At 44.1% G+C, this 14,589-nt stretch overlaps 1 protein-coding gene across 2 annotated transcripts; it reads right to left on the reverse strand.

Annotated features, from left to right (window-relative positions):
* Positions 1-8,286: 8,286 nt before the first annotated feature.
* On the reverse strand, positions 8,287-14,388 carry LOC135607458 (calcium-dependent protein kinase 26-like). 2 transcript variants are annotated; one of them, XM_065099287.1, is made up of 7 exons: positions 13,509-14,388; positions 12,510-12,653; positions 12,288-12,440; positions 11,811-11,926; positions 10,277-10,444; positions 9,230-9,454; positions 8,287-8,515 (listed from the first exon to the last, which is right to left on the reverse strand). In XM_065099287.1, exons 1-7 carry the CDS (start codon positions 14,227-14,229, stop codon positions 8,384-8,386), a joined length of 1,659 nt encoding a protein of 552 aa, XP_064955359.1. In that variant the 5' UTR covers positions 14,230-14,388; the 3' UTR covers positions 8,287-8,383. The 2 variants fall into 2 exon arrangements, with proteins under 2 accessions (XP_064955359.1, XP_064955358.1); XM_065099286.1 differs by having other exon boundaries at positions 12,288-12,653; positions 13,509-14,370.
* Between the last annotated feature and the right edge of the window lie 201 nt (positions 14,389-14,589).

Raw genomic sequence — 14,589 nt, forward strand, 5'->3', positions numbered from 1 at the left:
GCAGAAAGGGCGAAACAAAAGCTTGATGAAGCTTCAGGTACATTCATGATCAGTCTCCATTTGTCAGACTCTTATGATAACACATGGGTATTAGATACCGGTAGTGCTTATCATATATGTAATTCGTTGCAGGTTCTGGCAAGGCCTAGGAGACTAGAGAGAGGCGAGATGGACCTCAAGATGGGTAATGGAGCAAAAGTTGCTGTATTAGCTGTTGGCGAGGTCGCCCTACATCTGCCTAGTGGAGCTTTTATTGCATTAGATGCATGTTATTTTGTTCCTTCTATTATCAAAAACATTATCTCCATTTCATGTTTAACAGTTAGTGGATATAAATTTGTTTTTGAGAACAATGGTTGTTCGATATTATTAGATGATAAGATCATCACGAAAGGAACATTGCATAATGGTTTATTTATGTTAGACACCACTCCACATATCATGAATATAAATATGTCCAAAAGGAAACGAGATGAGTTGAACAGTGCATACCTGTGGCATTGTAGGCTAGGTCACATCCATGAAAGAAGGATTCAAAAGTTGCTAAATGATGGATATCTAGATCCATTCGACTATGTGTCATATGCAACTTGTGAGCCTTGCATTCGTGGAAAACTGACCAACTCTCCATTTAGTGGAACTGGAGAGAGAGCCACTGAGTTATTGGAACTCATACATAGTGATGTATGTGGACCCATGTCAACTCATGCCATTGGAGGTTACTCCTACTTCATTACATTTACTGATGATTTCTCAAGGTATGGATATGTGTACTTAATGAAGTACAAGTCCGAGGCCTTTGAGAAATTCAGAGAGTATAAGAATGAGGTGGAGAACCAGACTGGAAAGAGTATCAAAACTCTTCGATCAGATCGAGGAGGTGAGTACTTAAGTACAGAGTTTACTCACTTCCTCAAGGACCATGGGATATTATCCCAATGGACACCTCCTTATACACCTCAGCTCAATGGTGTCTCTGAAAGGAGAAATCGTACATTATTAGATATGGTACGGTCCATGATGAGTTTCGCTGACCTACCCATCTCATTCTGGGGATATGCCCTAGAAACCGCAGCTTACCTTCTGAACAGAGTTCCAACTAAGTCGGTGGTGTCTACACCATATGAGATATGGAAAGGGAAGAAGCCTGATCTTAAAGTAGTTAAGATTTGGGGCTGCTCTGCCCATGTTAAAAGACACAACCCCGATAAGTTAGAATTAAGGACAGAGCGATGTAAATTTGTGGGATACCCCAAGGAAACTTGTGGGTATTACTTCTATCATCTCGAGGACCAAAAGGTCTTTGTAGCTAAGAGAGCAGTGTTCCTTGAGAAGGAACACATTCTTGACGGAGACAGTGGGAGAATGATAGAATTGAGCGAGGTTGGAGAACCAAGCTCAAGCACCACTCTACAGCCCGAGTCTGTTCAGGTATCTAATACACAAGTTTCAATTTTACGCAGGTCTGATAGAGTATCCCATCCTCCTGAGAGATATGTGGGACATATTAGAGGAGAGGATGCTGAGGATATTGATCCTCAGACCTACGAGGAGGCTATTATGAGTATAGACTCCGGGAAGTGGCAAGAAGCCATGAATTCTGAGATGGATTCTATGTACTCCAATAAGGTTTGGAACCTAGTTGATGTGCCCGAAGGTATTGTACCCATCGGTTGCAAATAGATCTTTAAGAAAAAGATCGGAGTAGATGGAAAGGTAGAGACCTATAAAGCAAGGCTAGTGGCTAAGGGGTATCGTCAAAGGCAAGGTGTTGACTACGACGAAACTTTCTCACCCGTAGCAATGCTAAAATCCATCAGAATTCTATTGGCTATTGCAGCACACTATGATTATGAGATCTGGCAGATGGATGTGAAAACCGCATTCCTCAACGGGAACCTAGAGGAGGAGGTGTATATGATGCAACCTGAGGGATTCGTGTCCAAGAACTGCCCAGATAAGGTGTGTAGGTTGCTTAGATCCATTTATGGACTAAAGCAAGCTTCCCGAAGTTGGAACATAAGATTTGATGAGGCAATCAGATCTTATGACTTCGTTAAGAACGAAGATGAGCCTTGTGTATACAGAAAGGTAAGTGGGAGCGCTATCACCTTTTTGGTGTTATATGTGGATGACATCCTCATCATTGGGAATGACATAGGAATGCTATCCACAATAAAGGCTTGGTTATCTAGACACTTCTCCATGAAGGACTTAGGAGAAGCATCTTATATCTTGGGGATTAGAATCTATAGAGATAGATCCAAAAGGATGCTTGGCTTGTCCCAGTCCAGGTACATAGAAACTATTGTCAAAAGGTTTGGCATGGAAAATTCCAAAAGAGGTCTCATACCGATGAGACATGGGATATCGCTTTCTACGAGTATGTCCCCAAAGAATCCAGAAGAAAGGGCGAACATGGATATGATACCTTATGCCTCAGCAATAGGGTCTATCATGTATGCCATGCTATGTACTAGGCCTGATATAGCGCATGCTCTGAGTGTCACGAGCAGGTATCAGGCGGATCCAGGCTTGGAGCACTGGAAAGCAGTAAAGTGTATCCTTAAGTACTTGAGAAGGACTAAGGATCTTTTACTAGTATATGGAGGTAATAGCCTTAAGGTTGAAGGCTTCACTGACTCAAGTTTTCAGTCTGATGTCGATGATAGCAAGTCGAATTCAGGGTATGTGTACACCTTGAATGGAGGAGCAGTATGCTGGAAGAGTTCCAAGCAAGATACCACTGCTGACTCGACCACAGAGGCGGAGTACATTGCTGCATCGGATGCAGCAAAGGAGGGAGTCTGGGTGAAGAAGTTCATCACAGATTTGGGAGTCGATACAGATAGCGACAAGTCGAATTCCTTATATTGCGACAACTATGGGGTGATTACTCAATTAAGGGAACCCGGGTCTCAACAGAAGTGTTCTGAGGAGGTTCCAGCTTATAAGAGAGATCGTAACCCGAGGAGATGTAGCAGTGGAAAGAGTTCCATCCGAAGATAACATTGCAGATCCACTAACAAAGCCATTGTCTCAGATTGTCTTTGAGCGTCACAGGGGTCTGATGGGGATCAGACACATAGGTGATTGGCTTTAGGTCAAGTGGGAGATTGCTAGTCATAAGTGCCCAGCAAGCCAATCACGTGAGTGATGGCACGTGTGACTTGATACAGAATCTTTTTGCTTATTATATTTTTGGCGTATATCACTTTATAACTATTGCATAAATGCATATGTATTGTGATGTCCTTGGATTTGTGCAATGGGAATCGGATCGTGATGAGATCACGATAATGAGATCGATTCACCTTTAAACACATATCCTAAATAATCCCGGTCATAGGTTACTCAAGAGGGACATCGTGATAACCGGATAGACTGGTGTGCTGTATACCCGTCCATATGATGGATGCAGCTGGTCTCATAGCTGCTCGTGTAGGGACACTAGGGATACAGTACAGGTGCTCATTGGAGAATGAGTTCACTGATTGATCCGCTTACGGAATGCTGGATGGTTGATGATGCCTTATTGTCAGACAACGATTCCGTAGTCCTAGTGGTGTATCTGGTTCTTAGACTTGAGACACCAAGGATGTCCTGTATGAGTGCTCCACTCTTTGATACCAGACTTATAGGTTTGGCTGTTCCCAGATCTAGTACAGCTGGTCATTGGGAGTGGTAGTCGACCTTACGAGGGCTATTGAGTGTCGATAGAGGATCATCCACTCTCGGTATCATGAGAGGAATATCCCATGTGTTCTTGCTCAGACAAATCCCTGGCCAGGGTCATTCGGGTTGAGAGAGAAAGAGTTCTCCGGGAGAATCTGATTAGAGCGAGACTCGAGTAGAAACCGTATGGGTCTGACAGCACCATGCTCGATATACGGTCTCTGGGATATTAGATGGATGAGGGACTATAGGTACATGGTAACTGAGGACAGACAGGTCCAATGGATTGGATTCCCCTGTATCGTCTGGGGACTATGGCGTAGTGGCCTAGTACTTCCGTAGTCGATGAGTCGAGTGAATTATTACAGAGATAATAATTCACTTAGTTAGAAGGAGTTCTGACAGGTATGACTCACGGCCAGCTCGATATTGGGCCTAGAGGGTCACACACATATGGTAGGCATTGCGATGAGTAGAGGTTCGGATATGAGATATCCGACGGAGCCCTTGTCTTATTGGATGCAGATCCAATACCCACTAGGGAAAGGACCCATTAGGGTTTTGACACGGGATCTCTATAAATAGGAGGGATTCACAGCCTCATAGGCTAGAGTCTTTGCTTGCCCTTCCTATTCTCCTCTCCCTCTCCACCTCAGAGTAGGCCTGGAGTTTTGAGGAGCATCGTCGCAACCCTGCTGTGTGGATCACCGCTAGAGAGGAGGACGCTTGACCTCCTTCACCCTCTCCTGAGGATCTGCAAGGAAACAGGGATATACGATCTCCCTAGGTAACAAAATCTCTATACGCAGTTTTGTGTTTTGCGGATTTTGCGCACCAATCTTCGCACGACGACGAACATCTTTTTGGGAATAGGGGATTTTTGTTTTCTTGTTCTTCCGCTGCGCATATGATGTCGCCCCCTATGATTTCCCAATAGTAGCGAGGCAATGCCACCCCCTCCCACAGTCAGGGGTTTATAAAGAAGAAACTCGTTGCCCCCAAGTTGACGTTTGGGCTCCCCGAGGAAAGAGATGATCGCAACACTTAAAACCTATCATAACTCCCAGATTCCCTAGTCTCGATGCTCCCGCCAGAAGCCGCTTATGATAGGAAGTCTCCTGCCAGAAGCCGCTCGTGACAGGAAATCTCCCGCCGGAAGCCACTCGTGACGGGAAGTTTCCCACCAGGACCTACGTTACCATGCTCGACACGAGCACTCGAACATGCGCGTACACTACCACATGTGCATTTCAGTGCGCCGCCCAACGACCCCCTGACTAGTGACTTGTCAGTCCCAAACCTAAGCCCGAGTTCATTCGCTCGACCAACAGGTTCAATCTTTGCCCGAGTCGCCCAGTTTGGTCCCTCGACCAGTGACTCATCAGTCTCAAACCTGAGCCCGAGTTTAGTCGCTTGGCCAATAGGTTCAGTCTTTGCCCGAGTCGTGCAGCTTGGTCCCCTGACCAGTGACTCGTTAGTCCCAAACCTGAGCCCGAGTTCAGTCACTCAACTAACAGGTTCAATCTTTGCCCGAGTCGCGTAGTTCAGTCCCCCGACTAGCGACTTGTCAGTCTCAAACCTGAGCCAAAGTTCAGTTGCCCGACCAATAGGTTTAGTCTTTGCCCGAGTCGCGTAACTCAGTCCCCCGACCAGCGACTCGTCAATCTCAAACATGAGCCCAAGTTCAGTCACTCAACCAATAGGTTCAATCTTTGCCCGAGTCGCATAGTTCGGTCTCCCGACCAGTGACTCATCAGTCTTAAACCTGAGCCCGAGTTCAGTCGCTCGACTAATAGGTTCAGTCTGTGCATGAGTCGTGCAGCTCGATCTCCCAGCCAACAGGTTCAGTCTTCATCCGAGTCGCGCAGCTCGGTCCCCCAACTAGTGACTCGACAGTCCCAAACCTAAACCCAAGACCAATCGCTCGGCCAATAGGTTCAGTCTTTGTCCGAGTCATGCAGCTCGGTCCCCTGACTAACAACTCGACAGTCCCAAACCTGGACCTTAGGCCAATCGCTTGGTCAACAGGTTCAGTCTTTGTCCGAGTCACACAGTTCGATTCCCCGATCAGCGACTCCTTAATCCCAAACCTGGGCTCAAGTTCAATCGCTCAGCCAACAGGTTCAGTCTTTGTCCGAGTTGCATAGTTCGGTTCCCTGACCAATGACTCGTCAGTCCCAAACCTGGGTCCGAGGTTAATCACTCGGCCAACAGGTTCAGTCTTTGTCTGAGTCGCACAGTTTGATTCCCTGACCAACGACTCATTAATCCCAAACCTAGGCCTGAGATCAACCGCTCGGCCAACAGGTTTAGTATTTGCCCAAGTCGCACAGTTCGGTCCCCCGACCAGTGACTCGTCAGTCCCAAACCTGGGCCCAAGGTCAATCGCTCGGCCAACAGGTTCAGTCTTTGCCAAAGTCACATAGTTCGGTCCCCCGACTAGCGACTCGTCAGTCTCAAACCTGAGCCCAAGTTTAGTCACTCGGCCAACAGATTCAATCTTTGCCTGAGTCACATAGTTCAGTCCCCCGACCAATGACTCGTCAGTCTCAAACCTGAGCCTGAGTTTAATCGCTCAGCCAATAGATTTAGTCTTTGCTCGAGTCACACAGCTCGGTCCCCCGGCCAACCAGTTCAGCCTTTGTTTGAGTCACACAGTTTGGTCCCCTGACCAACGACTTGACAGTCTCAAACTTGGACCCGAGGCTAATCGCTTGACCAACAGGTTCGGTCTTTGTTTGAGTTGCGCAGCTCGGTCCACCAACCATCGACTCGACAGTCCCAAACCTGGACCCGAGGTCAATCACTTGGTCAACAGGTTCAGTCTTTGTCCGAGTTGTGCAGTTCGGTTCCCCAACCAGTGACTTATCAATCCCAAACCTGGGCCCGAGGTCAATCTCTCGGCCAACAGGTTCAACCTTTGCCCAAGTCGCCTAGTTCGGTCCCCCGATCAGTGACTCGTTAGTCCCAAACCTGGGTCCGAGGTCAATCGCTTGACCAATAGATTCAGTCTTTGTCCGAGTCGCACAGTTCGGTTCCCTGACTAGCGACTCGTCAGTCCCAAACCTGGGCTTGAGGTCAATCGCTCAGCTAATAGGTTCAGTCTTTGCCCAAGTCGCGCAGTTCGGTTCCCCAACCAACGACTCGTCAGTCCCAAACCTGGGCCTGAGGTCAATCGCTCGGCCAATAGGTTTAGTCTTTGCCCAAGTTGCGCAGTTCGGTACCCCGACCAGTGACTTGCCAGTCCTAAACCTAGGCCCGAAGTCAATCGCTTAACCATTAGGTTCAGTCTTTACCTGAGTCATGCAGTTCGATCCCTCGACCAGTGACTCGTAAGTCCCGAACCTATGGTCGAGGTCAGTCACTCGGCCAGCAGGTCCAGTCTCCACCCAACATCAAATCAACCCGGCCGCCCCTCGCAAGCGATTGATCTATACGCAGCACTCCTACAAGCCAAGCGCGCCCCTCGCCCTCTTGCAAGGATCTTGTGGCACGTCTCGGTGGGAGGGAGGGTGTTGGGGGGTAGGGGGAGAAGTGATAAGGTATATTTTGGACTCCAGTCACGTCGCCACCCGCGCCCTTGTCACATCGGCACGAGGGGGGACCCTCGCATGCCAAGTCAGAAGCCATGCCGAGGCACCCCTCGGTACGTCCCGTCCCGGAAAGCTCGGGACGATGCCGCTTGGTGCCGTTCCACGCATTCCGGGACGACGACCGTACAAAGGTACCACCTCACCCCTCGGGGATCGATTACTGCGCCAAACCCGTGTACGGCCGGTCTTCGCATAGTAGTATAAAAACCCCTGACCGACATCTGGCTAGGGGAGAGAAAAAAAAGGAGAATCAATCACTAACTTAGTCATCGAGGGGCCAAAATCGGGAACTTCCCGACGAGGGCCTTCTGTGCAGGAGCGCTACCACCCTCAGAAGTGCGACTACCCCGACCGAAAGACACCCTCCCCGAAGACGACGCTAGTGCCCCGACCGAGAAGCACCTCCCCTCAAATGACGTCGGCACCCCGACTTGCGGATGAAGCCACTCTTGATGCCTTGCCCAACCGATCGCAAACTCCCGACATCGATCTGTAGATCGAGCCGTGTTGACTCATCCGTCATCAGTTCACCAACATTCTGACTCTGTCACACTACTGTGAGATTGATACTGAAACTCCAAAGAAGAAATGCCAAGTGAATACTAAACACGCACAGAAAGACACAAGAATTGGCTGAGACTGGTGACCATCTTCTGCTTTGCCTAATGATCCAGTAAAATGCATCAGAATATGGAGGTAATATATGATTGATTACCTTTCCAATTTGCACCCCCAATATATATATATATATAAGAAGAAGAAGAAGAAGAAGAAGAAGAAGAAAAAGGATTGTCGCGTATATTGGTGGATTGCATTATTCATCTCTTTTCTCACACAAGCCTTACGATGTCAGAATGTGCCTGAATCAGATCACGCGAAGCTAAAACTGAAATGAAAATAATTTGATTTATACAAAATCCTGAATATGGTACAGCTTAGGAATTTGATGATTACCTCTGAACGTTCAAGTTTAGTGTTGCTCATCTCTCATTTTCACTCGATTTCAGCAGTAAATGAATACCACAAACTTCTTTGTTGTCTTTTTTTCACGTTCATTTCGTAGTACAAAAAAAGAAGTTCAAATTTACAGAACCTGTAATGCATGCGGTTTGAAATCAGTGAGCTCCTGGTGCATCTTTCATGCTAATATTCAAACTATTCCGCATTCTCTGCATGGTTATTCTTCCATGCCCCATGTTTCCCTTTTGCATCATAGCAACAAACTCACCATAGTCGATACGACCATCCTGAGACATGAAATCAGTATCGTTGAGTTCTTAGAAGTAATGCAAATTTTTCTAGTCTAGAAGATTAAGATACAAGTAAAGGAACTGTCAAATTAAGCCGCTCGATCAAAATTCGATAACCTTCAAAGAGATGGCATAATGAGTTTGACTATGGAAAACCCACAATGCACAAAGCATATAGAACTCATGCATAAATCTAATATAGTAAGAGATTTTAAGAAAAAAAAAGAAAAAGAAATTCTCCATCCTGTTGCTTAGTCATGAGCCAGGGTTAGCATATGCAGATGGTTAAAACAGAGCTCATCTCCAAACAGATCAACTATATCTTGGTAACAACAAAAATGTCCTGATATTGAGAGATCTGCTACCAATTTCCAGGTGGCAAACAACATTATAATGGTAACTTATGAGAAGATCCAATAAAATGATCTTATTGTTCATGCGAAAGGGGGAGATAAAGGAAGCAATAAGCAAAAGATCTTATGTCTAGCACAAATAATGCAAGTCAAACAAGCAACATAATTAAATCTTAATGTGTCAAGTATAACATATGATCAATGGAAAATAAGACAAACTACAAAACATTCTGCTAACTAGAGTAAATTAAGTGCCCGATCTGTTGGCTGGTAACCATGAATAGCACTCCAGCACTCAGACTAATATCACAACTTGGAGCTCTACTTTTATTAGAGAGATTGAAGAAGAATTACTTACATTATCCTGATCAACTTCTCTAATAATATCATCAATCTGAACATCAGTCATATTGTGGTCCTTACAAGCTTGCTGAAGTTCGTCGACTGTAATATAACCACTTCCATCCTTGTCAAAGTAAGAAAATGCTGCCACTAAATGCTCTTCACGCTCTAGTTTGTTTAGATGTATTGTTGCGGCTACAAATTCCCCGTAATCAATGGTGCCACTGTTGTCCACATCAGCCTAAATTTCAAATGAATTGGTCATTCAAATTACAGAAGATATATCAACTCCTTCCATGACAACCATCAATGTGAATAAAATGTACATTAGTTTCAGATAGATCAAATTGCTAGGTGAATTCAGAAACAACAAAAGCATCATTAGTTGTAGTCTAAGTCAGGAATTTGTTTCTTCTGCTGTTCGTGTATCTATCTTTTTTAGTTTTAAATAAAGCATTAAAAAGACATAATAATTCAGATGCAGCATTACTAGTAAACTTGAGCGATTGCATGCTAAAACAACTTAAAAAAGGATGTTGCCTATTGAACATGGAAAGGTCCTCAGGCTACCCCAAAACCATCATCAGGCTGCTTTGTGATTTTGAGTACGCTGAAGTTATTGTCTTCTAGCACACAAAGCTTAAATTAGGTTCAGGCTTATCTTGGGAATCCAATAAACCATATTGTCTTGTAGCACACCAAGCTTAGCAAGGTGCTCTTTTGAAACTCGGGTGGAGAGGGTCCGAGTCATGAAAACCACCTCCTTGCTTGCATGAGATGAGGCTGTATATATTGACCTATCTCCATACCTTATATTGGTAGAAGCCTTGTACAGTAAATCACCCTTTTGAACACTACTCGAAAAATTGCTTCAAACTACATCACCCTTTCGAAAATTATTACGTATATATCTTAGACTAAATTATATCACTAGTTCTATCTATTAACTTGAACACTTAATTTAACTTAATAATTCCAATAATTGCTTTCCACAATTACTTTTCTTAATTCCATATCTAATATAACTATAGATGAAATTTAGAAGCCTAGATGATACACTTACAGCATCCATGAGGGAACGGATTTCAGATTCCTTCAAATTTGAACCGTATAGTCTGAGACCCTCTTTTAGCTCATCAAACGTGATTGCACCACTGCTGTCGGTATCCATTGCTTGGAACATTTCTTTAAGTCCAGCAATCTCCTCCTCTGAAAGGCTCTCAGCTATTACCTGGTACAATTATGAAAAATACGAGACATTTATTTTCAATAAGAATGAATATCATTGAAAAATAATTGATCTTTGATGAATTTTGAGGACAATTATAAAAATTGAACACTCTCAATAAGAACCTTAAACTAAAGTTTGCGAATGGACAATGCAATTACACATCAAATGCAATACAAGCATAAGTATATTAAGAACAAGAGAAGTTGTAGTTTCCCTTGTCACTTGCGGTGAAGGAACACAATCAATTAATCTCCTATCTCTCAACTAAGAACTAATAAACCCTAACCAGCAAAAAAAAAAAGGGGCAGAGATTATAGAATATATTTTTTGCAATAAAAAAAATTGATGGTTTCAAAAACTAACAAAGGATCATACATGTTTAAAATTAATAGATATTATCAAATTCATACTCATGATCAATAATTGCCTTTTGGTGCACTTATCCTGTGTTGGTTGTTGGGAACACTGGCATGAACCAGTTGGATGATATGGCTCTAGCCAGTCATATTGCAAACTGTGTACACCCATGGCATGATAGGAGATACTCAACCAGTACTTGAGAAGAGTGGTACGATAAGATTAGTACTCTTGATAATACCATGGTAACTAAATCAATGCTCAAATACCAAATCTAGTGACAATAGTCTCTAGTAATAACTGAGGGAACAGTAAGAATTGTATGTCCACTCAGTTCCTTAAGTAATCAATAAAAAATACCAGAAAATAGTCAAAAGTTTGCAGCACCATGATTGAGAGCAGTTTTTTTCTTTTTTAACTAACAGAGGTTGGTTCATCAACACATGCAAAAGAGACTCTGACAAATTGTCCACAAGTAGTGTCATAATACACTCAGAATGCAGGATGCGGCTGTAAGTCACTTCGTGGCTACAGAAATCTTGTAATTAACATAATCTCATGATACCAGTTTAAGCCAGCAAAATGATTTATGTCAATAGTCATTAAAAATATAATAGATACAACATTTAAGGAAAAACAACAACAACAACAACAGCTTCATAAAAATTCCAAGTAATAGAGGTATTTCCACATTGGGGGATATCTCACTGTGCCATACTTATCTCCCCAACTCAACTAATGATTTTGCGAAGGAGACTAAACAATTATGTGAAAACATGCAAATAAATTCTTATTCAAGTATTTCAGCAAAACAGAAAACTCTCTGTTTTGTATGAGTGGGTTGATTATATCTGCATGAAGACGATAAATCCAGTAAAACTATAATGAAAAACAACAAATTATTGAAAATGAACCTTAGTTCACATTGGATAAAACTTTTTAAACAATATATGAGTTGATTCACGAATATCTGTCAGAACTTCTTACTCAGAAGAATATATGGACTTACTCTTAAAGCCATCTTCTTCAACTTATTCATTGCTGAGAATTGTTTAAGCCGAGAGAGTACAGCTGGATCCAGTGCTTGGTCTGGAGCAACACCATTTTCACATATCCACGGGTGACCTAAGAATGAGCGTAATTCAAAGCATTATCATTAAACAATATTTTCAGTTAGGTTTGCAGGCTTTTCCACATTATACATGTTTGCAGATAATAATTAATCTCTTGTGCAATATGCTTGGCTCATGGTTAGTTAAGTTAAATTCACTCATAAGAATAGATAATTTGGACAAGATCAGAGAAAGGTCAATGGAACACAGATGCAAAATAAGTTGTCAATTTATGCAACACAATATAAATTGATGAAAATGTTCACCAAAATAAGAGCATTTGTGCCTTGTTAAAAGTTGGTGCTCAAGATTTGAGATAGTGATAATTTATCGCAAACAACATATTCATGATTATCATGAAACAGATGACGTACAAAGTACTTCGTGAGCTGTTAGGCGATCTGAAGGTCGAGAGCAGAGCATTTTTCTTATGAGGTCCTTTGCACTATCAGAGATCATTGGCCATGGTTCTGAGTCAAAGTCAATGACTCCCTTCAAAACTGCATCAAATATTCCTTGTTGTGTTTCTGAAAAACAGGCACAATTCAGTCCTAGGAATTCACAAAATTTTGTAAAAGCACAAATAAGAACTATACCTGCCCAAAAGGGTGGCACCCCACTCAACAATATGTATAGTATCACCCCAGCTGTCCAGACATCAGCTTCTGGTCCGTAGTGCTTGCATAGTACCTCAGGAGCTACATAATATGGACTGCCAACAACGTCTGTAAAGATCTGGCCTGAAATTGCAAGAGAACCAAGTTAATGTTGATAGAACCTAAATTAAGAACAACATCATTTGCCTGTATAACCAATAGAAGATATAGTAATAGAACTCAACCTTCGGCTTATAGTCATGGATCGCATCAGCAAGAAAACAGATTAATGGCATCTGAAATAAGCTTGGAGGAAAATATATATATGAAAAGGGCAAGAAATCTGCTCGGATTAATTCCTAGTCAATTATAGAAGGGTTCATGATTGTGCTGTGTCAATTTATCATTTTTAGGCTTAGCCCCTCTCTGGATGAAGAAAAACAAAGAAATCTGGCCTCGTAAGGAATTCTACGATGCAGTAGATGAGGCGTAAGAGTCATTCTAAATGCTTCAAGCATTATCCAGTTAAATGAGGATTGTTAAGTAAATTTTGTATTTGGTGATGCAGATTCAAAGGATCTCAAGACTATGCTAACCATTTCTAGCAATTCAGTACCGCATTATGCACACAACAAAACAATTAATGGTGTTTCAGCAAACGAAAGATCCAGTAGCTTATTCGAGCCATGTTGCCACTGCCACCGGGAACAGTAAATTTACTGAAGGCATATCAGAGGTGTTTGATTATTCCTACTGAGCTATGCATATAGTGCTACCGAGCTATGCATCAACAAGACACTGCAACAACATGAATTCCAAAAATTAGGATCGCAGAACATTTTAATGAAATTAAACATGTGATGATATGGAACCAACAACAGCAGAATCAGATATTATTAGCAATGCTGGTAGATAATTGACAACATCAGACAGATCAAAATGATCATTCGACTCCAGTTCCAAAAGGGCGAGTACCAATCATCAAGCGTTCTTGCTTACCGGGCTTGAAGAAGACGGAGAGCCCAAAGTCTATGGCCTTGAGCGAGGAGTCGTCGTCCCTATTAGCCAGCAAGAAGTTCTCTGGCTTGAGGTCCCTGTGCATAACCCCCAGCGAGTGGCACGCCTCGACGACCCCGACGATGATCCTGGTCAGCTCGGCGGCCTTGAGCTCGCTGTAGTGCCCCCGCTGTATGATGCGGTCGAAGAGCTCCCCGCCCTCGCACAGCTCCATCACGATGTGCACGTACAGTGGGTCCTCGTACGCGCCCTTGATGGTGACCACGTTCTTGTGCCCCGACAGGTGGTGCATGATCTGGATCTCCCGCCTCACGTCCTCCACGTCCTCCTTGGCGATCAGCTTTCGCTTGGAGATGGACTTGCAGGCGTACTCCCTCCCCGTGGCCACCTCGGTGCACAGGTACGTAGTGCCGAACTGGCCCTGCCCCAACTTGCGGCCGAGGGTGTAGAGGTCGCGGAGGTTGGCGGTCCTGTGGCCGAGGACCCAGGTGGCGCTGCCGTCGCCGCTGCGCCGCATGGCGCCGTCACGATCGGGCTTTGCTGCCGGCTGCGGGGGCTCGTCCGGGTCGAGGTGGGAGAAGGACAGGTGGTAGCGAGGGGTGCCGTCGGAGGACGAGCAAGAGGAGGACCGGTCGGTAGGCCCGCTGTAGCTGGGAAAGTACCTGCTTCCTACTAACGATCCGCCACGGCAGGTGTTGCCCATCTAACGACGACGGGATCACCTACGAGCACAACGTTAACACTGAAAAGATCACCATGATTTCACTGAAACCATGGACGTTGTGCTTGATTTCTTAGAGGGAGAGAGAGAGAGAGACGAGGAAAGCGGAGGAGATCGATTTGCCTTTTGCGAATGGTTGGTTCTTTGGTTTCTATGGTTTGGTCTACGTGAATGCAGAAGGTGGGGAGGAAAGGAAGGGGGACAACGTCGACGCCCTTCGAAGCCTGAGCTTGCCTTATGACCAGGAATTAGGATGAAGACCAAGTTAAATTTGGAGCGATCTCGTCTGTCTCTATTAGAACCATTTGGTGTGCTAATTTACGGTCAACGGTCAAATTCAAC

Source organism: Musa acuminata, chromosome BXJ2-3 (genome assembly GCF_036884655.1).
Source record: "Musa acuminata AAA Group cultivar baxijiao chromosome BXJ2-3, Cavendish_Baxijiao_AAA, whole genome shotgun sequence".
Lineage (NCBI taxonomy): Eukaryota > Viridiplantae > Streptophyta > Magnoliopsida > Zingiberales > Musaceae > Musa > Musa acuminata.

Excerpts from the sequence above, each read along its gene's own strand:
- LOC135607458 (XM_065099286.1), bottom strand. The coding sequence starts at position 14,229 with ATGGGCAACACCTGCCGTGGCGGATCGTTAGTAGGAAGCAGGTACTTT. Across the intron at positions 12,654-13,508 it reads CTCCGTCTTCTTCAAGCCCG|GCCAGATCTTTACAGACGTT; the intron begins GTAAGCAAGAAC and ends TTGCAATTTCAG. Across the intron at positions 10,445-11,810 it reads TGAAGAAGATGGCTTTAAGA|GTAATAGCTGAGAGCCTTTC; the intron begins GTAAGTCCATAT and ends TAATTGTACCAG.